This window comes from Sturnira hondurensis, unplaced genomic scaffold (assembly GCF_014824575.4).
Source record: "Sturnira hondurensis isolate 20B ecotype Veracruz unplaced genomic scaffold, ASM1482457v3 Scaffold0006505, whole genome shotgun sequence".
NCBI lineage: Eukaryota > Metazoa > Chordata > Mammalia > Chiroptera > Phyllostomidae > Sturnira > Sturnira hondurensis.
Genome location: NW_028079136.1, coordinates 2759391 through 2783265, shown reverse-complemented (window position 1 = coordinate 2783265; position 23875 = coordinate 2759391). Strand labels below are relative to the sequence as shown.

Sequence of the window (23875 nt, the reverse complement as noted above, 5' to 3'; positions counted from 1 at the left end):
CTGGCTAAATCACAACCTGAAATAATTTTATCAGAATAACACTTAGGGCCATATAAAATACTGCATAAATTTAAATTCTGCTAAATCATAGCCATTTTGGGGTACTGGTCCATGAGTTGTGTAAGTGGTTATACCATGTCTGGGTTTCTTAGGGAAACCCAAAAGGTTCTCTTACTGGCGAGAGATGAGTTTCTACAAGAGTGTTGACAAAGAGACGGTGGTAATGACAACTGACAAATTTTGGGGTGATTAAGGGTCAGTGTAGTAAAATAGAGCTCAGGCAAGCTACAGCCCACAGACCAAATCCTTCCAGCAGTCTGTTTTGTATAGTCCTAAAGCTAAGAACAGTTTTGCATTTTCAAGGGTTGTAAAACAAAAACAAAAAAATAAAATATGCCAGAGACCTTATGTGGCTTGCAAAGCCTTAAATATTTACAATCTGTCCTTCACAAAAAAAGAAATCTGCTAACTCCTGATAAAATACTGGACTGATGATAGAATAGATAACACTTTAAGATCTTTTGCAACCAAGGATACTCAAGACCAAGTACAGGAAACAACACAAATCAGTATATGGAAATTGTGTGATTATATCACACGTTAATTAGGCTTATGATAAATTATTTAGGCAAAAGGAGACCCATTTTTTTTAACTAAGTAAACTTAAAACACATTTAAGGTTAATGGTAGGTTAACAGTTACAGCTTGCTGAATCAAAGCCAATTTTATCTCCTTGAACATAGTGACTCTTGAATGAAGAAGCAGCCGGAAAGCCTGCTGGGAAAAGAGGGGCAGGAAAAAACTAGTCTGGGGCTAAGAAGTTACCATTGTATAAAAAGACAAACAGGAAAACCACTAATTATTTGCATGTTAAAAAGGTTGTGTGTTGCTTTTTATGCTCCATCCCTTTGTATTTAATCTAACCACAATGACAAGCTTTCGACAGAAGTGCCTTATTGGTAAGGAGCTAGTACTGTCATTGACATTGGTTTTAAAATAATAAGTGATGATCATTTGCAGGAAGGGGGAGGGCGGGCTAATTTATCATTTTTCTTGCATTTTTAGTGACTGGATGTGATTTTCGATTCATATGTTCCTTTGTGTGACGGTGGATATTTTGAAGGTTAATATAGCTTATTTTTGTGACTATCCTGACTTTTTATTTCTCAATTACAGATTGCATAATTAATAAAATATTCTATCTAGGGATAATTTTTATTCTCACCTTCCTCATTTCTCTCTCAAATTTAACCTATTTGAAGTGTAATTCAGATGCTCCATTTTGTCTTACATATTTTTGTTTATTCTGGTTTGTAACTAAGTGAATTTTTTTTTCAGATGATTCTTTGGGATTGGGACTTAAAGCAGTGGTATAAACCTCATTATCAGGTAAATATGTGATTATTACCAATAATATCTATAAGGAAACTTTTGACATTTAAAGTTATACTCACAAGATTGCTGTGATACAAGATTTTCTGTACCTGAACTAAAATAACCAGAACTTTCATTTAGGTAGGTTACATTTTAATTGTAAGGGAAAAAGAAAAATGGTAAACCAAGCATATATAGTTATTTTTAAATGTTGCTAATATAATCTGGACTCAGAATAAATTAATAATTGTATATTAAGGATGAGATTTTTTTTTCCTGATTGCGGGCAGATGATCCACACAGGAAAAAATAGATTAAAGGCCATATGTGGGGAAAGGCAAGGAAATTGGCAACATATTTTATCGGGGAAGCAAAATCTTTTTGCTTTTTGGCAAATTTTTTGTTGAATTATACATATGGAAAAGTGCACAGCTCAATGAATTTTTAACTAAATATTCCATGTGACCAGTACCCATGTCAAGAGATAACATATTAGCAGTGTCCATCCCAGAAGCCTCACTTATGTACCATTCTAGTTATTTCCCCAAAGGTAATCCCTATCCTGACTTCAAACAATTAGTTTTGCTTGTTTGTGAAATATAATACACATATATAACCATTTAATATGTACTATGTAAAGATTTTGTCTATCACTTAAGTAATACATGTTTGTGTCAGAAGAGCTGAAAATAGAAGTATAAGATAAAGTCCATTGTAAACATCAAGCAATAACTGTTGTTAACCTTTGATGCTTGTATTTACGAGTCTTTTTCCATTATATTGAAATGTGTTTGTATATTCTTTTCTACAAAAATGATATGAGGTTTAATATGCTTATTTGAAACCTCATGATTTACACACATAGATGAACATTAATAAATGTTAAATGTCATTTGTGTTTCTAAAAAATGTTAACCCCTGTTTATGAGAGTTACTATTTAGTTAATTGTCCCAACATCAATTGTTGGAAAATTAATATCTTTTTGAATTGTTTTTATTTTTAAAAACTGTGAATGGAATAGTCAGAACAGCCTGTAGGAATAAAATATTCTCTTGGTTTTGGGGAAAAAATAACATTTTTAGTTAGATGAAATCAAAACCACATTTGACCTAAAAGATGCCTGGTTTCTTGAACTACACAGTAGATTTTCTCATCAGTCATATGTCATATTGAAGATTCTCAGTTTGTTCTAATATCTAAATTATGGGTAAAATCTAAAGATAAATAAGGACCAATGGTTCAGAACATGGGCTTGTAGTCAGCCAGACAGATTTTGTGTATCATGCCCCTCTGTCCCTTGTTTCTTCTTTCCCCAATCTTCATCTCTCTTCCTAATAATTATTTTTAACAAATCTTAAGTGTAACATTCATATATAAAAGTGCACAAGTCATTAGTATACAACTTGATGAATTTTCTCCAAGTGAATACACATGTGACCATCTGACAGACGAAGAGTTCAGCACCCGAAAGCCTCTTCTGCTTTCTTCTGTCATCTGCTTCTCCCCAGTGTTCCAGGGTTCCTGGTTTGTCATCACAACTTAATTTTTCCTGTCGTTGAATTTTACATAAATGGAATCATGTAACTTCTGTTTTGCTTCTTTGAGAATTTTATCTGTGAGATTAATTCATATTACTGCACATAATACTATGACCTTACACAATATAGTCCCGTACTTTTCTCTCTTTTACTTCTCTGACTTCATCTTCTAGTACATTCTCCTTCATTTACTCTGCTCCAGCACAAGCCAGGCAGTCTTGTGCATCTAGATTTCCACACTTGCTAGTCTCTGCATGGAATGCTCTTTTCTCATACCTCTGAGACACCGCAGTTAACAAATTGTGGCTTAATCCTCTACTCAGAAACCCATGGTTCTCTGTTGTCCATATTTTTTAGCTGGGAATCCGTGTTTTCAAAAATTTGGTTCCAGCATGCCCTCCAACCTTATTTTTCATTGTTTTTATTTTTAATATAGCCTGTATTTTTATAATTTTATGTTCTCTGCACCTTGCTATTTTATCACTTTTTACCTTTATCTATGCTTCTTCTTGAAAAATGAGCTCTCCCCAAATACATATTTGTTTAGATTTATTGTAAAACAATTATTTCCCCAATTTATAAATGAAATCCTACCAACTGCTACCTCTTCCATAAAGTATCTGTTAACCCTTCAGATTAAAGTTATCTATATGTCCTTTGAACTATAATGCTCTCAACCCAGCCACAGAATGTGACGTAGTCAGGCTCATTTCTTCCCTGACGCTGAATGAGAGTCTTGCCAACAATACCAAGTGAGTCTGGTGGCTCTGGCAAGAAGGACTTGATCAGGAACCCCCCTGACAATAAGTGGCCAAGGAAAGTATAATCATGCACCACTTGACACATGAGGCAAGTTTGTCATTGTGCAAATATTACTGAGTATACTTACACAAACCTATATATGGTACAGTCTGCTATACACTAGGCTATATGGTATATATATACCATCATTGTATATGTGGTGCATTATTGATCAAAATGCCATGATGAGGCATATGACTGTTACTCTCATTCCCCACTGGGCATGAGGTCCCCTTCCCCAGGGAGAGACATGGGTGGCCAGGGGGCCTGTCACACGGGATATTGCCACAACAAGTGCCTAGCCCAGGAAGTGTTCTTCGTCCCTGTGGCCTGGAGTCTCCCTTCTCCCCATCTGGAGGTACTAGGCAGCCAAATGTGGAAAAGTTCCCCTTTCTCTCCTCCCATAACCACCTCAGGCAGAGGCATCATCAGGGACCAGTGGGAACCCTGGTGGCACCAGGGGAAAAAAAGGAGCAGACTGAAACAACACTGTGAATGGCCTGAAAATTAAGTTGTCGTCAGAACCACTGGCTGAAAAAGTAGACCAGGATCTGTGTACAAAATCTAAAGACTACTTCTTAATATAAAAGAATTAAATAGGACCCAGTCTTCAAACAGTATGTTAAGCATCATTAGCCAAAATGTTGATGATAAAATAAAAAATCATGTGTCATACTAAGAACCAGGAAAATCACAACTTGAGTGAGAAAAGACAATCAATGCTTACCACCAACATGAATCAGATTCGGAATTACCTGGTAAGGAAATTTAAAGCAGCCATCATAAAAATGTTCTAACAAGCAATTACAAACTCTCTTGAAACAAAACAGAAAAATCTCAGTAAAGAAATAGAAGTTATAAATTAGATACAAATGGAAATTAAAAACTCACTGAACAGACTCAACAGTGGACAGAATTCATAAGCTCAAGACAGAACAATAGAATTTTCCCGCCCTGGCTGCTGTAGCTCAGTGGATTGAGCACGGGCCTACAAACCAAAGAATCGCAGTTCGATTCCCAGTCAGGGCACATGCTTGGGTTGCAGGCCAGTTCCCTGCAGGGAATGCACAAGAGGCAACCATACGTTGATATTTCTCTCCCTCTCCTTCCCTTCCCCCCTAAAGATAAATAAAATCTTAAAAAAATAGAATTTTCCCAATTTAAACAACATAGAGAAAATAGATGGAAACAAAATGAACAGAGCTTTAGGGACCTGAGTGACAAAACCAAAGATCCAGCATTTTCATCATCAGCATCTAAGAAGGAGGGGGAAAAAGAGAGTGGATTTAAAGGAGTATTTGAAGAAATAATGACTAAAAACTTCCCAAATTTTTCCAAATACATTATTCTACAAACTCAAGAAGCAGGGTAAATACCAAATAGGATCAATCGCAAAAACAAACAAACAAACAAATAAAACTCCAAGACATGTCATAATTAAACTTTTGAAAACTAAAGACAAAAATAGTTTGAAAGCAGCCAGAGAGAAATGGCACATTATCTGTAGGGGAACACCAGCTCAGATAACAGCACATTTCTCATTTGGGTGTAAGGAAAATAGATGCTGTTATATGTAATTTGTGGAAGTATAGATTTGAAAAACATGTGAGGGCAGGTTTATAGTAATGATCAAATTTTTACATGTTAATTAATTTTGGCTTAGCAATTCAAATTAGGGAAAGCCATTTGTTAGAAGTATGCTTAATTATCTATAGTGATATATAGAGAGGTATTTGTTTATAAGACTAGAAATAGCTGGGCTACACCTCAGTAATGGGGAATGTTTTAAAATAAAACTTAATACAAAACAATGCTTCACAAGTAAAAGAAAAATAATTCCACAAAGAGCAAAGATGTTACTTAGCTAATTATTGGTCAAACTTCATAACAATTTCCCTGTTCTAAAATATGTTGAGGCTACTTAAACAGTTTCATGGTTTGAACAACAATTAAAATTTTAAAAAACTGCTAAAAAATTATCCAAAAAAAACCCCAACAAAAGTTTCATGGTGAAATCATTAAATACCTTAAATACTTTTGAATTCCAAATACACTCAAATGCAAGTTCAAGGTACAATAAAACAAACAGAAGTGACACTTAATTACTATAATCATATCAGTGTACTTATTTCTATGGGTAATTGAATTGAATAATAAGTAAAAATCATATATGTATACATTAATGAAATATTTGTTTTAATTTTTAAAAATATTTTTTCTACCTATTTTTAGGGCCCAGCCTGATGTTGTTCTTTCCATGAATTTTTTGTAAACCATCATTCACTTCAAAGTTATCACTATCTCCTTTGAACTGTGATACCATTTTTCTGTATATTTCTTTATTTTCCATAACATTGATTAAAATATGTGCACCACACATTGCTTCATGTGCTTTGCATGTATGTTAACAGATTTAATTCTCACATCAGCCCTTAATGAGGTAGATGCTATTATCCCCATTTTACAGTTAAGATACTAAAAAGTTCAGATGTTAAATGACTTGCTCAAAGTCACACAGTTAGGTTGAAGTCTAGTTTTCAAACTTGTCTTTGCAACAAAGCTTTGCCACTGTGCTACACTGCCTCTTTTAAGTAAGGTAAGTGAAAGAAATGCTATATATGTGTAAAATAAATTTTGACAAAAAAGGAAGGAAATAATAAATTAATAGAATGTTTCAATTGTAGACTTTGAAATTAATACAAATTTAGTTTTATGCTACTTATAAAGTAATGAATACTGTTTAAATATGAGATATGCATGAAAAATATAGAAAAAATTAAAATTCACAGTATCTCCTGTATTACTTCAACATTCAAATTTGACACTTGATCTTACCCAAAAGGCCCTGAAGCGATCAACATCCAAATTTTTAAAGTGAGTAGTAGTATTATACCATTTGTCATGTCATTTTTGTCATGTACAAATTAATGAATAATAATATTTAATAGAATTATCTTAAATGTTGACTTTTCTGTGTAACAAATACATAATTTTACTTTTTTTTCTTCTAGAATTCTGGAGGTGGAAGTGGAGTTGATCTTTCAGTGCTAAATGAGGCTCGCAATATGGTGTCGGACCTTCTGACTGACCCAGCCCTCCCCCCACAAGTCATTTCCTCCCTGCGGAGTATCAGCAGTTTGATGGGTGCTTTCTCAGGTTCCTGCAGGCCAAAGACTAACCCCCTCACACCGTTTCCTGGGTTTTACCCCTGTTCCGAAATAGAGGACCCGGCTCAGAGAGGAGACCGAAAACTTCACAAGGTCAAAATACAGTAATTAGCAGCCCTGTTTATCACGTGTGGTTATATTTTCAAATTGTTCTTTAAAATCTTAGCTAAACTACAATTTCTTTGTCAAGCACCAGCTTCTTTTCCAGTATATTGAGTTCTTGGGGCTTTAGAGGTAGTTATCTCAAATAATTTGAAACAAGTGTTCAGCTTTTATTCTAAATAACATTGCAGTTGTAACTGCATCGGTAACAACTATTTATTGTTGTTTTCGTTTTGCGTTTTAAGTAGTAGAGCAACAAGCAAATTTAATTCCGGGCTTATACAACAAACTAGTAGTCAAATCATGTCAGTAATCTATTTATTCTTTATAATTGAGGAATGGTTTTTGTTGAGCCAAGTAATGATTACAATGTTCATTTTATGCATTACATAGCATTTTGTATTTTAAATTGTTTTTCACATTTTAAACTCTTCCTGGCCCCCTCCTCTTTACCCACTGGAGATTGTTACTGCCCAATAGGCATTGATTTTTCCATCATCAGAAGTGGGATTAATTTAACCGTCAATGCTTCAAACTATGATTTCCTTTAGAAAATAATACTGTTCTAAATAGGCATACATTATGCAGGTCCAGAGTGCTTTTAATTATTTTATTTGACTGTCAATATCTTTACCAGTTACTAAAATGATTAAACTAAAAATATAAACATTTTGGAGATTATTCTAGTTCAACTACTTTGTTTTATAGGTAGAGAAACTAACCAAAGAGAAGATAAAATTCAAATCAGTTTATTTTGTTCGTGTATAATAGTGTGTATAGAGCTTAGAAAAACTCAAATACAGTTTTTGGAGGGATTTTGATTATCAGTTAATTTCATTTTGTTCTTAGCATTGGGGATAAAAATGTTGAAAAACTAAGCAAGCCTGACTAGGGCAGAAATTTGATAATTATTGATCACAGATGTGGATCATAGGTAGTTACGTGGTGCCTTATTTTTAAAAAGTATATATGGTATCACCTACATTAGGCAAAGTCCAATTAACAATGATACTTAGAGGTCAGTCATAAGCATCACAAAGGAATAGCAAGGAATTCATCAATAAAACAGGTAATATATTCTTGAGTTAGTTTTCACTTGACCTATTGCTCTTCCTTCATATTTTCCATTGACATTTGATGTTTAGAATAGTAATTTTTAAAAACAGTAGTTCTTAAAAATCTTATTTGTAAAAATCATATTGATAGTATTATTATTTTTACTATGTTTACTCTGTAAAGTGTACTGGTACATTTTGGAAACATTTAAACAATAATATTAAGCAGGATGCCTAAGTGTATAATTTCTTGAACATTCTAGGTAATCAGGCTTATTTTGGGTACTGGAATCTACTGGTAAAAGTCATAGAAGAACCAAGAAGTAACCCTTATTTCTTTCCGTAGTGTTCTTTAAACTTACTTGAATTTTACATCTAATTTGTCTCTGTTTTTGGAAAAGAATGTAGGAAGCCTAATGTCACTTCAGAAACAGCAGCATTTGTGAGAAAAAGAATTAGTAAGGAAAGGGGAGTTGGAATAGATAATTTAATGTGAATGTCAAATACTATGTTAAGAAATGAGAGATTATATGGAGCTACATTAAAACTACGAAGGATTATGTTACATGAAGAACTTTATACTCTAACTAACCGTGAGCTTTTACTAAATCAACATCCTTGGGAAAATTTAAATATAAAAGATATTTATCTCTCAGAGATAGTTTCAGTGTCTGCAGATAGGGGAAATTCATAACAAGCAGAAACTATTTTCTGTACATGTCAGCAAGACACCTGTTCACAGTAGCAAAAAACAGTATTTTCAAAAATCAGGGTAAGATTTTATTAATGCTAAAGGTGTTCTGGATTTAATTTAATCATTAACTCAAAAAGCAGCTCAGAATCCTGCAGTTTCTCCAGATTGACCTTGGTAGACATTATTAGCATAGTACTGAAAACATGAAGGTTTAGGAGACAGGGCTGACAGCCCCTGATCCTAATCTTGTCCTCTGAAGTTGTTTTTTAGGGTAAATCTTTCCATATCTACTTTTTAAATTATCAATTGTTTATTTCTCATGATACTAGGAATAAAATGTGCAAAAGAAAAAATAGAATTAAATAAATTGTAGGGAGTTCAAAAATCATTTTTTAGTAGGAGAAAATCAACAGTATAGTATGTGAAATTTGGAGTCAAATTGACATACTTTCAGAATAAAACGTTCTGTTTCCCCTGTACGTGTTAAAAATGCTTTGGATTTTAATGTGCCATCTCTAATTTAAATACATATACAGCATGTTGTAGGGTGACAATTTTAACGACTGTTACATTTCAGCAGGGCCTCAACAGCAGGACTACTTTACCGACTCCACAGCTGAGGAGGAGCTCAGGAACTCCAAGTCTGCCGCCTGCTGAAACTTCGGCTTCTAGGTGGGAACGCAGTAATGGCAAAAGGCCTCACCAGGAATTTGGCATTTCAAGGTAAAATCCCGAGAGCCTGTTAAAGAAACCTGAATTTGATACACTTTGTTTCTGTGAAAAAAGTTTGATATAGCTCTGAAAGCAGAAACAAACAATTTAAGTATTTTAGGTATAGGACAGCATAAGTAGTAATATGACATGATAGTAAAAGTGATTCTCAAAAAAGAAGCTCACGTCTTATCCAAAAACTCAGGTAAGCTGGATACAAAGCAGGCTGGAGCCTTAAAGGAAGCTAGGGTCCATTTAGGACAGGGTACTAAGAGAACTTGTAAATTGGTAGAGGTGGCCACTACAGGAGCAGGAGCTGAGACACATGCGTAACACTCAAGGTGGGTCAACAGTTACTGCACTGTGAGGGGAGGAGCACTTTCTCAGGGTTTATCTAGATGTTAAATATCTTTGAGAGGCATCAGTAACAGCAACCAAAAGAAGCTGGTAAAATGCAGGAGCTGAAATATAGAAGAACCTATGTCCATTTACCCTGATAACAAAATATTCAGTGCTTTGTCTTAAAACCCAGAAAGATAGTTATCTCTTGTATGAGTTATAAGCCTCTGTTTAGTCAATTATCCAAGAATATTAATGAAATTGGAATTAGTGTAAATTTCCTGTTAAACCAGTGTTATGGCTGAGCATATTTTACTTTCAGCTTGAGCTGTGTAGTTGACAGACTTCAAACACTAGGTGGCAGGATTGGATCATAGCTATTTGTTAAAATCTATGTTAATGATTGTGTGTAAAATATGATCAGATAACTATAATTTTCCAGGTTCTTTTTTTGATTTATTAATTTGTTCTTCTACAATACATTCAAATAGATGGACTCCTTGCTTATTAAAATTGTGCGAAATGATATAAAGTACAGGAATGAAGTATAAACAGTACAGTTAGGAAAATGAGCTTTGGTCCAAAGCTTTCCCAGAGCCTAAACATGATAGGTTTTTTAAAATTGGGAACAAGATATGGGGAGTGAATGATGTTAGAAACTGAAAATATGACATGTTTGTTAACCATGGGAAACATCATATTGAGAATATTGGGTTTAAGAAAGATTGATGAAAATGATTCCGTTTTTTTTTATTCCTTCTATCACACTGATGTAACAGCAGTACATTTGCAATTAAAGAATTATTGATGTCCCTGGCTGGTGTAGCTCAGTGGATTGAGTGCAGGCCTGGGAACCACACGATCACGGTTCGATTTCCAGTCAAAGCACATGCCTGGGTTGCAGGCCAGTTCCCAGCAGGGGACTCACGAGAGGCAACCATACATTGATATTTCTCTCCTTCCTTCCCCTCTAAAGATAAATAAATAAAATCTTGACAAAAAGAATTATTGATGTTAAAATAGATACATGGTCCAAAGAAAACTAATCTTTAACCCTGAGAAGTGTTCATATAAAGGTATACGTAGGCAGATTCGATGTACTTATTTAACTGTCATAAAGGTTTAGAAATTTGGAGGGAAAAGTAATTGGTGGTGTTATGTAACCACCAATCTACTCAATCTACTTTAAAGAGATTAGGCTAAAAGTAATTTTTCTCGTGTGCTGAAGACCATACCAGTAGCAAATTTCTAAGTACATTTTGAACGTAGGTAACATAGGAATAAGTGAAGCATTTATAATCATTACATCTTTTGAAATTTAAGTCTCTAGACCAGTGCTGTCCAACAGAAATTTTTGAAATATTTTATATCTTTACTGTCCAGTATGTTAGTTTCTAGCTATTTGATTACTTGAAATGTGTTATAGTATGGCTAAGCAATTAAATTTAATGACTGGATCAAAAAGCTATGGTACATTTACACAATGGAATTCTATGCTGCAGAAAGGAAGAAGGAACTCCTGCCCTTTGCAACATCATGGATGGAACTGGAAAGAATTATGCTGAGTGAAATAAGCCAGGCGGTGAAAGACAAATACCATATGATATCACTGTTAACAGGAATCTAAACAAAACAAACAAGCAAGCAAAATATGACCAATGACACTCAAATATGGAACAGGCTGACAGGGTCCAGAGGGAAGAGGGGAGAGAATCATAGGGGAAAAGGGGATGGACTCACATGAACAATTATAAAGGACACATGGACAATAACTAAGGTGGGGGGCGGAAATGGGAGGGAAGTGGGGAGCACTGGGGGGAAGGGCTGGGAATATAAGACAGAAAACTGTATTTGAATAAGAATAAAAATTAAAGTTAAAAAAATTAAATTAATTAAAGAGCTGTATGTAACTACCGTGTAGACTTGTGTAGCAACCATATTTGACAGCATAGCTATATATCTTTAATATATGAGCATGTTTGGTTTGACACAAAAGTAACAGATTCGTGACTCTGGCATCATGAGACATTCATTTTACTTCAGTAAAGTGCTCTAGAACAGGATGGTATAGCCTACATTTTTCAGTTTTGATTTGAAATGCAGCTTTAGATTCTGATCTTAGCATCTCTGAATGATCTTAAATGACCCTGAGTGTGCTGTAAACATTTCCTAAAACTGTCAAACTAAGTATCTCATTCTTCCAACAGCTTTTTGGTTACAATTATTCTGGCCTCATTTTCTGGTACAATGCTACCCTCTAGTGGTTCCTCACAAAATTGACTTATCTAGAAAGCCTCGTGTTTGCATCCTGTTTATTTTTAATACATTTTATTGACTATGTTATTAGCACCTTTTTCTCTCCTTTATTCCCCTCCTCCCTGTGCTCTCCTTCCACCAGCATTTTCCCCTGCCCCTCTTTAGTTCATATCCATGAGTCATACATAAAAGTTCTTTGGCTTCTCCATTTCCTATACTGTTCTTAACCTCCCCCTGTGTTTTCTACCTACCATTTATGCTTCTTATTCCCTGTACTTTTTCCCCCATTCTGTCCCTTCTCCCACACCCTGCTACTAAACCTCCCTGTAATCTCTATTTCTATGATTCTGTTTTCGGTCCTACTTTGTTTGCTTAGGGTTTTTGTTTAGGTTCAGTTGTTGCTAGTTGTGAGTTTGTCATTTTACGGTTTATGTTTTTGATTATTTTCTTTTTCTTAGATAAGTCCCTTTGACGTTTCATTTAATAAGAGCTTGATGATGATGAACTCCTTTAACTTGACCTTATCTGGGAAGCACTTTATCTGCCCTTCCATTCTAAATGACAGCTTTGCTGGATAGAGCAATCTTGGGTGTAGGTCCTTGCCTTTCATGACCTGGAATACTTCTTTCCAGCCCTTTCTTACCTGCAAGGTTTCTTTTGAGAATCAGCTGAGTCTCATCAGCTGATTCATTACTGGAACTTCTTGGTAGGTAACTGTCTCCTTTTCACTTGCTGCTTTTAAGATTCTCTCCCTATTTTTAATCTTGGGTAATGTAATTATGATGTCCCTTGGTGTGTGCTTCCTTGGGTCCAACTTCTTTGGGACTCTGAGCTTCCTGGACTTCCTGAAACTCTATTTCATTTGCCAGATTGGGGAAATTCTCCTTCATTATGTTTACAAGTAAGTTTTCAGTTTTTTTGCTCTTCCTCTTCTCCTTTGGGACCCCTATGAGTCTGATGTTAGAACGTTTAAAGTTGTCCTGGAGGTTTCTGAGCCTCTCCTCACTTTAAATTCTTGTGTCTTCATTCTGTTCTGGTTGAATGTTCATTTCTTCCTTTTGTCCTAAACCTTTGATTTGAGCCCTGGTTTTCTTCCCTTCACTCTTGGTTCCTTGTGTGTTTTCCTTTACTTCACTTTTCCCTCTACTTTGCAACCATACTCAACCATTTCTGTGAGCATCCTGATAGCCAATATTTTGAACTGTGTATCTGATAGATTGGCTATCTTTTTATTCCTTAGTTGTATTTTATCTTTTTTAAAAATTTTTATTTATTTATCTTTAGAGAGGAAGGGAAGGAGAGAAGGAGAGAAATATCAATGTATGGTTGCTTCTTGTGAGTCCCCTGCTGGGAACTGGCCTGCAACCCAGGCATGTGCCCTGACTGGGAATCGAACCATGATGGTGTGGTTCGCAGGCCCGAGCTCAATCCTTAGTTGTATTTTTTCTGGAGCTTTGATCTGTTCTTTCATTTGAGCCATGTTTTTTTGTTTTGTCGTGCCTGTTACATAGTGAGAGGCAGAGCCTTAGGTATTCACCAGGGTGGGTCAACCCCCATTGTTTCATTGTGGTGCTATATGTGGGGGAGGGGTCAGAGAGGGAACAATGCAACTTGCTTGGCTCTTGGGCGGCTTTTAGTCACTTCCCCTGCTTCCCACAAGCAAATTGGGCCCTTCTGGTGCTGATTCCCAGGTGTGGGCTTATATATATTCTTGGACCCTGTGGGTTTCTCCAATGAACTCTCTCTTATGAGGCTGGGAGTTTTTCCCCAGTGCCTCAATCCCCACAGGTTTATTCAGTCAGGGGTTTTTATGCTTTATTTCCTTGTGCTAGACCCTGGGTTGCATGGTCTGTCTCACTTCCCAGTTGTTCCTCCCAGTTTATCCACATGCAAATGTGGGACTGCGTGCTCCGCCAGCTACCTGGACCAGTCCACCAGCCACCACCTCCCTTGCTCCAGTCCTCTAGCTACCGCCTTGCCGCATGTCCTCTCTGCCCCAGCTGGCCATCTCCACCCCTCCTACCAGTCTGGATCAATGTTTCTTCTTTAACTCCTTGGTTGTTGGGCTTCCATACAGTTCAATTTTCTGGCAGTTCTGGTATTCTGTTTTTAAATTTGTTGTTGTCCTTTTGGTTGTGCAAGGAAGCACAGTGTGTCTACCTATGCTTCTGTCTTGGCCACGAGTCTCACAATATTTTGATTATGGGTGTTGTAGTCATTAAATTTTTGGACCCTTTATCAATGCCTGGTAATCAAACCTCTGTTATTCTATCATGACAAAGCCGAACCCTTATTTGGAAAAGGTAAAGGGACTAAAAGACATGAGCAGTCTTGCAAAGAATGAAAATACAAAAATGATTTGGAAAGCTTTCTCTGTCTGAAACTCCAGTCGAGCTTAACTTGCCCACTTCTGTAACCCTCTTTACTTCTTCTCTCTACCCTCGTTTCGGTGTCATTTCTAAAAAATGAGTTCAGATGTCACCTGTGAAGAGCAACATCCCAACATCCTTTTTTCTTGATCTCCAGTAAGGTAAAGTAATGTTTCACCTCTGAATCCCCTTAATACCTTTTCTTGCCTCTTTTATGGCACATTCTACCTTGTGTGAGAAGGTATCACTATTCTTCTGAGGACTGCTTGGTTATTGTGAAGAGTTTGGGATTGCATTAAAATGGATCTTTGAAGATAGACAGCTGCTGACCAAGTGTCCTGCAGGGTTATGGTATTCATATTGGGTTATGACGTTTCTTTGGTCAGGAAGTTTCAGGAAAGGATGAGTAATGCTTTTCTGAGTGACCTGACAATTGAACTCCCCACCTCTGAGTTCCATTGTTGATACGTAGGGATAAAGAATGGCTAAACCGCTGTTCTTCGACTGGCCATGAAGACCGAGACCCTGCACGTGGACAAATATTCAGAGTACATATTCAGAGCTCAGAGCTCACTTCTCTTTAAAACTTAATCTGTGGGGAAAAATAGGCAACTTGTGTCCCAAAACTATGTGGGCTCTCAACTAGAGTTACTTCTATACTAAAGAGAATTAAGTTGGTTTCCACCTACTCTGATTCACCATCATCTCCATAACTGCTCTGTAATTAAATCTAATAACTTGCTGCCTAGCAAGGGTGTGTCCCCTAAATAATGTACTTGGGAATCATCTTCTCAATTTTGTAATGCATAATTTATTAGAGATTCATTCCAAGGCCTGGACCCTGTTTGAACTATAGTGATCAGGTGGGCTAATAGTATTATCCCACTCAGTTTTTAATGAGAATAGTTTTATAAATGTAGTCACATAGCCAAGTTTATATAACTGCTTCTCAAAAAAAAAAAGGTGATACAAACGGTGTCAAGATAATTTGCATTTATTATCTAGAAATCAACTCTTAGCATAGGGCCTAACTCTGGGACCATAACTTTTGACATCTTTTATAATGTGTATGGCACTAGGGTTTGAAGACTGATTTCCAAGTCTGATTTTCATTGCCTTCCTAGCCACTATTAATGATCATTGGCACTCCTAGCCTCTCTTTTCCTCCGCTTTGTTCAGTTTTGTTTTATATAATCTCACTGGGGTGTATATTTGCCTGGTTCTAGGCTAGGAATTAGTGAGACAGTTCTGGAACTCAGAGGAAAACTTGTAGTTTGACCTGTCTCTCTCAATTCTAAACAGCTAACTGAATGTTATGGTGTATTTCAGTTCTTAGAAGACCCTGGATCAAGGTAGGAGACTCTGAGGCAGTGCTATGGATTATTTCGGAAAAGGAGAGATCCCTGCCTTTGTTTTAGGTATTAACCAGCGAGTAGACTTCAGGAGAATACAGATTTTTCTGTTTGAATATTGCCCTTCTTTCCCAGTCTCTCACAGCCCACATGTAGGCAAGGAATACTGCAGTACAAAGAATGGTTGAGCAATTTGGAGAGGGAGGAATTTACTGGATGGTGTTATTTCCATGTTCTCTATTCTTGTAAAACTATCAACACATTATTATTACTACTAGCTTCAGAAAAAAATATTATAGAATCTAAAGACTAGATGTTACCTCAGAAGTTCTTAATTCTAAATCTCTGATTTTACATATTGAGAAGCACACAGAGAGATAGAATTGTTTTGGGGGAAGAGCATATGCTTTGAAGTCAAAGAAATTGGGAGTTGTATTTTAGCTGTTTGAATTTAGGGACATTACTTATCCTCTTGAAACCTCAGTTTCCTTATATGTAAAGTAGGAGAATAACAGAGATAAAGTACATGAAGTACCACAAGCAATGGACGATACATGAGCAATACTCAAGATAGCACCTTATTATAATTTTGTTAATAATAGTAAATAAAGAAGTTTTAATGAATTGGTTGCCAACTGATTTTATATGCCTTCTCTTTGTAACACAGAATTTTTTCTATCACCAGGATATAGAACAAACTAGATTTCTAGAGAAAGGCCCAAGGAGATCCTTAAAGCAGGAGTTAGCAGAGAGTCTATTCACTCAAAATTGGGGAGCAGAAAAGATATATTCTTTACAAAAGTGAAAATAGAACCCTAAAGAGATCATTTATTCCACAAACATCTGTTGAACACCTTTTATCAGGCACTGTGCAATATCCACTGTGAATATAGAGATATGTTTTATGGCTCCTACAGGAATTTAAAAATTAGCAAGGGAAAATAATCTGTAGCAATGGAATTATAATACACTATGGGTAAATGTTATCATAGAGACAAAAAATAACCTTTTTGGTCACAAAAAAATAGACCTTTCTTGAGTAATGGGGTATAGAAGTGGAGAAAAGATGAAGAAATTGGGGAAGAGCTTAAGAACCTAGCCTACACTAAAAAATGCTGAGTGAAAAAAATAGAGAATCTAGGTGTGTCCTTGAGCCTGTGGCAAAGTACCCACATCAGGCGGTAACTCATAGAATAAAACGGGTTGATGAATAGCTAAGAAAGGAAGGTAACATTGATGTTGTACTTGCTTTATATATGGCACTGGACCAGAGGTTTCAAATATATAATCTTTAACTCATTTTATGTGTCACATTGGTATGATGCCTCCTTATATTTAATTTTTTTGTAAGAGCCCTAAAACTTAAAATAAATATTTCAGTTATAAGAAATGACTGATTTAATGGATAATCAATATCTTTGATGAGAAGGAACAGAAAATAGTGAAAAACTACATAATTTAGGCTCGAGATTCTCAGAGCCCCTGGACCCAGTAACAACAGCATTTCCTCTAGGAACTTGTTAGAAGTGCCGATTATCTGGCCCTAACCCTGGTTTACAGACGCAGAAATCCTGGGGGTGGGACTGCAGTGTTGTAAGAAGCTGTCCAGGTGATACTGATAAAGCAGGCTCTTGATGCCAGGCTTCAACAAACAGTGTGGCCTATGCACCTCAACCTGTGGTCCACAACCTATTTTGTAAATAAAGCTACACTGAAACACATTCATGCTTATTTGTTTATTACTGTTTATGGCTGCTTTTATGCTGCAGTGGCAGAGCTGAGTAGTTGCAACAGTGACCTTATGGCCCGAAAAGCCAGAAGAAGTATTTGCCATTTGGTCCTTTCCAGGAAAGTTGACTGACTACTGATTTAGGTCGTAGGCACTAAGACAGATGTCTGAACTTTGAGTGTATAGGCAGATTATTTGCTAATTGAATTGAAGACGATGAAGAAACATGATGAAATTTCCCAGTTTTAAAATTTTTAACCTGTTATCTTTCCCTTTTAGTCAAGGATGCTATCTAAATGGGCCTTTTAGTTCAAACCTACTGACAATCCCGAAGCAAAGGTCGTCTTCTGTATCGCTGACTCATCATATAGGTCTGAGAAGAGCTGGTAAGATAATTTTTTATGATTTAAATGTGGGAGGTCTCAAAGTACATGCTAGTGCAAAGTTTTTTCCTTACACATTAAGAGCTAATTTTTTACTATTTTATGTATTGTAAGTTAACATGACTAAGCAATTTGGGTCAGCCATTAGTTCACAATTTGCTCTTCATTCACCAAACACTTCTTGAACATTAGTGTACAAGGAACTTTGTTAGGCACTAGGGATTCAGGGAAAAAATATAGAACTATTTAACTCACATGAATTTTTGCAGATTCAATACCCACATATCCAGAACAAGGGAAAATCCCCAGAAATTAGTATTCAGTAGCATGGAAATTATGAAGAAAAAAATCTTAGTATGAGAGGAAAAAACCCTAACTGTATCCTAAGTCATCCTAATAGGGATTTTCTATTTATTTAGTTATTTAAGGTATAATTGACCTACAGTGTTTTATTAGTTTTAGATATACAACATAATGTTTCATATCTGTTATAAAACTATCACCACAGTAAGTCTAATTAATACCCATCACCATTCATACAGTTTTTTCCTTGTGATGAAAACTCTTAGCAACTTTCAAATATGCGATATGATAGTATTAACCACCGTCACCATGCTGTACATTATACCCCATGACTTATTTGTTTTGTAACTGGAAGTTTGTACTTTTTTAAAAAAGATTTTACTTATTTATTTTTAGAGGGGAAGGGAAGGAGAGAGGGAGAGAAATATCAATGTATGGTTGCCTCTTGTGAGTTCCCTGCTGGAAACTGGCCTGCAACCCAGGCATGTGCCCTGACTGGGAATCGAACCATGATGGTGTGGTTCACAGGCCCTCACTCAATCCACTGAGCTACACCAGCCAGGGCCTGGAAGTCTGTACTTTTTGACCCCCTTTCCCACTTGCTTTAAAACTTTTTGGATAAAATGTATTTTATAGATACAAGAGAGTAATGAAAGAGCAACACTGATGTTCTGCTTTCAAACTACATTATGTGTGGTTTGGGGCAATAGTGTATATACAACCACAAAATTCTTTATAAAAATGTTTGGCATATAATAAAAACTGAAATGTGAAGAATCAGAAAAATGTCATTCATAAGCAAGAAAAACAGACACAGATATCAATATATCTACATATATTGATATTGGATATAACAAAGTTTTTTAAATAACAGTGATGTTTTAAAAGAAACAGAAGGAAGATGAACAAAATGGATGGATAATTTTAACAGGGAACTGGAACACATGAAAAAGAAACAATGGATGTTTAGAGATTCATTTGATTAAATTAAAGTCTACAGGACGGTTTAATAATAGATTGGACACCACAGAAAACAGGAGTAGGAAACTTGAAGACAGAGAAATAGAAAATATTTAATCTGAAACACAGAGAGGGGAAAATATATAAGTAATAATACTTTTGGTTTCCAGTTTCACATGTAGGGAGCTGGAAGTCATCCTGCATCCTAATGAGTACAAGGCTGGACGGACTGCAAAATCATCAAGTGCACTAGGCTCTGTAAGAGAGGTGAATCAGGGAATGATGAGAGCCAGTGCTGGGAAAGGATAGCCTGAATTGTAGCTGCCAGATTGCTGGAGGATGAGTGGAGGCAACTCTGAGCTAAACACTTCAGGAGACTCCAGCCATAGGGAGGCCCCTATCACTTTGTACTTGTTACAAGCTTCCTACAGTAAATACCAGAGAAAATGCTTCTGTCAGGGGAGGGGGAAAGGAGCCATTTTTGTAATATACCAGAGCACTCTGTTCTTTTTTAAAATTTTATTCACTTAGATTCCTCTAGAGGAGAAGGGAGAGAGAAAGCAAAGGAGAGAAACATGGATGGGCTCCCTCTCATATGGGCCAGACTGGGGATGAACCCCCAACCCAGGCTTGTACCCTTACTGGGAATCGAACCCGCAGCCTTGTGCTTTGCAGGACTGTGCCCAACCAACTGAGCCACATTGGTCAGGGTAGGGCATTCTGTCCTTAGAGAAGTCAGTTAACCAGGGCCCAACCTACTGGGGTATTATTAGAGCTTAACTGACCTGGGGGGAAGGTAAATACTCAACTACAGTCAGCCCTAGCCAGTCTCTTGTGGAGTTCATAGTAGAGTTCATAGTAGTCTCTTGTGGAGTTCAAATAGGCACAGGCTCACTAAAGAAGCACATCATAGGACTATAGAACGCTTACTCTTCCTCCACACTTCACCACTGTGTTACAAAAGGCCTATTTGTACAGTTCCTTTTACCAAGTACATCGTTTTCAGTTATCAAGAAAAAATTACAACGCATTACAAAAGGCAAAAAACACAGTTTTTAGAGACAGAAAAACCCATCAAAACCAGAGATAGCAGGGGTTTTGTAATTTTCATGCTATTAATTTAAAACAACTATGATTAATAGGCCAAGGGTTTTAGTGGACAAATGTGCAAGAACAGATTAGCAATTTAAGGAGATGGAAATTCTAAAAATAAATAAATGGTAGAGATCCAAAATGCTGTAACAAATGAAGAATGCTTTTGATGGGCTTATGAGTAGATAAGACAGAGCTGAGGAAAGAATCTCTGAGCTAGAGGAAATGTCAATAGAAACTTTCAAAACTAAAAAACAAAGAATACTTAAGACTGGATAAAAAAACCAAATGGCATATATAAAGACTGTGAGACAACTACAAAAAGAATACCAGAAGAAAGGAACAAAAGAAATACTTGGAAAATAATGACTGAGAATTTTCTCAAATTAGTGTCAGACAATAAAGCGCAGATCCAGAAAAGTCAAACAGGTATCAAACAGGATAAATACCAATAAACAATACCTAGGCATATCATTTGCAAATTGTAGAAAAATCAAAGATACACAAAAAAATCCTTAAAGAAGTCATGGGATAAGGGGAAGGATCTGACCTCTAGAAGGAACAAAGATGAAAATTTCTAAGACTTCTCCTCAGAAAGAAGGCAAGCAAGAACAGAGTGGAGTGAAATATTTAAAGCATTGACAGAGAAACAAGCACCAACCTAAAATTCTATCCCCTGCAAAATTATCCTGTAAATGTGAAGGAGAGTTTTGGCTAGTGTGGCTGAGTTGGTTGAAGCATCATTGTCCTGTATCCAAAGGGTTGCGGTTTGATCCCTGGTCAGGGCACATACCTAGGTTGTGGGTTCAATCTGTGTTGTGGGTGCAGGCATGAGTGTGTGCAACCTCTGGTCTGCACACATAGGATCCCCAGTCTGGGTGAGAACGAGGGCAACCAATGATGCTTCTTTCTTGCATTTAGTGTCTCTCTTCTCTCCCTTCCTCTCAATCTGAAAGCAATGAAAAAAAATGTCCTCAGGTGAGGATTAAAAAAAAGTAAAAAAGTGAAGGAGAAAAAGACTTTTAAAGACAAACAAAAATTGAGGGAACTTGTTGCCAAGTAGACCTAATTTACAAGAAATGTTATTATAAAAGAAGTTACTTAAAGTGAAGGAAAATAATATAGGTCAGAAACTTAGATCTATAGAGAAAAGAAGAGCATTGGAGAAAAAGTAAAGGCAAAATAAAAACTTATTTTTACTTGATCTAACATGACAAAAGCCTATCCTTGTTTGATTTGTTTGGAATGAGAGCCACAATGTATCTGAATTTGAGTGCTTACGTATGTATATATTTTATGTAGGTATACATAATGGTATACCAAAAAATGGGCAAAAGATCTGAATAGATGTTTCTCCAAAGAATATACAAATGGCCCATAACCACATGAAAAGATGCTCAGCATCATTAATCATTTAGGGAAATGCAAATCACTACCACAGTGAACTGTGACTTCATGCCCACTATGATGTCTTTAATTATAAAGACAAACAACATCAAGTATTGGTAAAAATGTTGAGAAGTAGGAATATTCCTACATTTCTCTATCCCCTCTGGAAGATATTTTGACAGTTCAATACTTGAATAAAGAAATAAAATTGTGTTATATTTATGGAAAACGAGTGAACTACAGTCACATGCTACTATGTGGAAATATCTTTTGAAAATGTTGAGTAAGGTAAGCAAGGCATAGAAACATTTTTATATACTGTCTGATTTAATTTACAAAGATCAAAAAAGACAAAAATAATCTAAATTGTTAAGCTAAATATACATATGTAGCATAAATACAAAGAAAGGCAAGAAAAACAGTACTGTAAAAGTCAAAATAATGATTTCCTTTAATGAGAGGGAAGATGGTTAGGACAGAGTTTTCTGATCTAGCCCTGCTTTGTGTCCTAGTTTGAGTGATAAGCATTCCTGTTATAATTTCCACATGTGTATTCTATTTCATAATAAATAAGGTTTAAAATGAAAAATAATGGATCTATATTATAGAAAGTTTTTTAAAAGACTTATTTATTTTTAGAGAGAGAGGAAGTGAAGGATCAAAAGAGGGAGAGAGACATTGAGGTGTAAGAGAAACATCAGTTGCCTAGCTAATGCACCCCAGCCACGGACGTCTCACAACCCAGGCATGTGCCCTGACCTGAAATTGAGACAGTGACCTTTCCATTGTGTGGCTCAGTCAAACTAACAGCCATACCAGTTAGGGCTAGAAAGTCTTTTTCACGAGTTACTAGGTTTTTCTCTACCATTTTGTCCTCTCCTTGAAGCTTTTCTATATTTTATCAAATTTCTGCCCTAACATTATTTACCCTTTAGTCTTCTCAGTCTATTTCTCTGGATTTTTGGACACTCACTAGTATAATAAGGGAAAAGAATGCTGAAAATTGCACTGTTTTCTTCAGTTAGTAACTAACCATTTTGACTTTGACAAGCAAGACAATGTCTTTCTCTAGTCCTCAATTTCTTCTTCTGAAACATTAAACTCTTTGACCAGGTTGTTTGTAAAATTCCATTCAGTCATAATATTGTATAAAATTTGTAGGAGTCTCTAAACAAATTAATCTGTTGTAAGAGCATTTGCAGCCTTGGGAAGAGTGGTGATAACTGTTAACGAAATCAAGTTTCTGGGGTGGGGTACAGGGTGGGGTGGTATTATTAGTATTTTCTTTCTTCACATGTAAAGTGAAAATGCTACTTAACTCACATAGTTATTGTGAAGATTAAATAATATACTGTATCAAGATTTTGTAGGGAAATATACATATATACATGCATGCATGTAGGTAGAGAGAAAGGAGCAGGGCAATTTATTTTAAGACATTGGTTTATGAGATTATGGGGGCTGGAAGATCTGAAATTGTTAGGGTAGGCTGCCAGCCGGGGAGTTCTAACAAGAGTTGATGCTGCAGTCTTCAGTCCACAGGCAGTCTGGAGGCAAAATTCCTTCCTCTTGGGAAGACCTCAGTCTCTTCTAGGAAGGCCTTCAACTGACTGGCCGAGGCCAACCCACATTGTGAAGGGTAATCTGCTCTACTCAGTCTACTGCTTGAAATGTTAACGGCATCTGAAAAATAACTTCACAGCAACATGCAGACTGCTGTTTGACCAAAACAGCTGGGCACCGTAGCTTAGCCAAGTTGACACGTAAAATTAACCATGTCACATAGTCTCTTGACTGAAATTACCACTGTGCCTGAAATTATCGTAGGCCCTTAATAACTGTTATTTGCTTTCTCTCTGATTCACACTTTACCTGCATATTTATTTCCAAATAAAGTTGTAAGTCTGCCGCCTCCTTTCCAGATATAGCTATACTGCCTTAGCAAGGCACTTTGCCTCAGCAAACGTTTCCTAGGTCTATAGGATTAGAGATGGAATCTGAAGCACTGCTTCTTCCTTATTTAGCACTTAGCACTCATTTATATTTTCCACTAGACTCTAGTTTGTTGAATTACAGAGATGGTACCTTTTTCCCCATTGTGAAGCCCAGCACATTTTCCAAAATATAGTAGGCTCTGAAATATTTATTGAATAAATAAATAAGCTGGAAATATGTGCATATTTAAAGGGTATGTTGTGATATTAACATAGTTTTATTCTGCTCAACTTGCTGACTGCTATTAAGAAATTGGATTGTTCAA

The 23875-nt window shown here is 36.2% G+C and overlaps 1 protein-coding gene across 2 annotated transcripts in view; it reads left to right on the top strand.

Moving 5' to 3' along the window:
• PDE3B (phosphodiesterase 3B) overlaps nucleotides 1-23875 on the top strand; it is a 162356-nt gene that overhangs the window by 99847 nt on the left and 38634 nt on the right. Inside the window, exons 2-5 of one of the 2 annotated variants that reach the window (XM_037050014.1) lie at nucleotides 1339-1389; nucleotides 6726-6974; nucleotides 9310-9455; nucleotides 17768-17874. In XM_037050014.1, coding sequence (XP_036905909.1) covers nucleotides 1339-1389; nucleotides 6726-6974; nucleotides 9310-9455; nucleotides 17768-17874 — 553 coding nt within the window. The remainder of the gene's footprint in view (nucleotides 1-1338; nucleotides 1390-6725; nucleotides 6975-9309; nucleotides 9456-17767; nucleotides 17875-23875) is intronic. The other variant, XM_037050015.1, reaches the window with a different exon arrangement.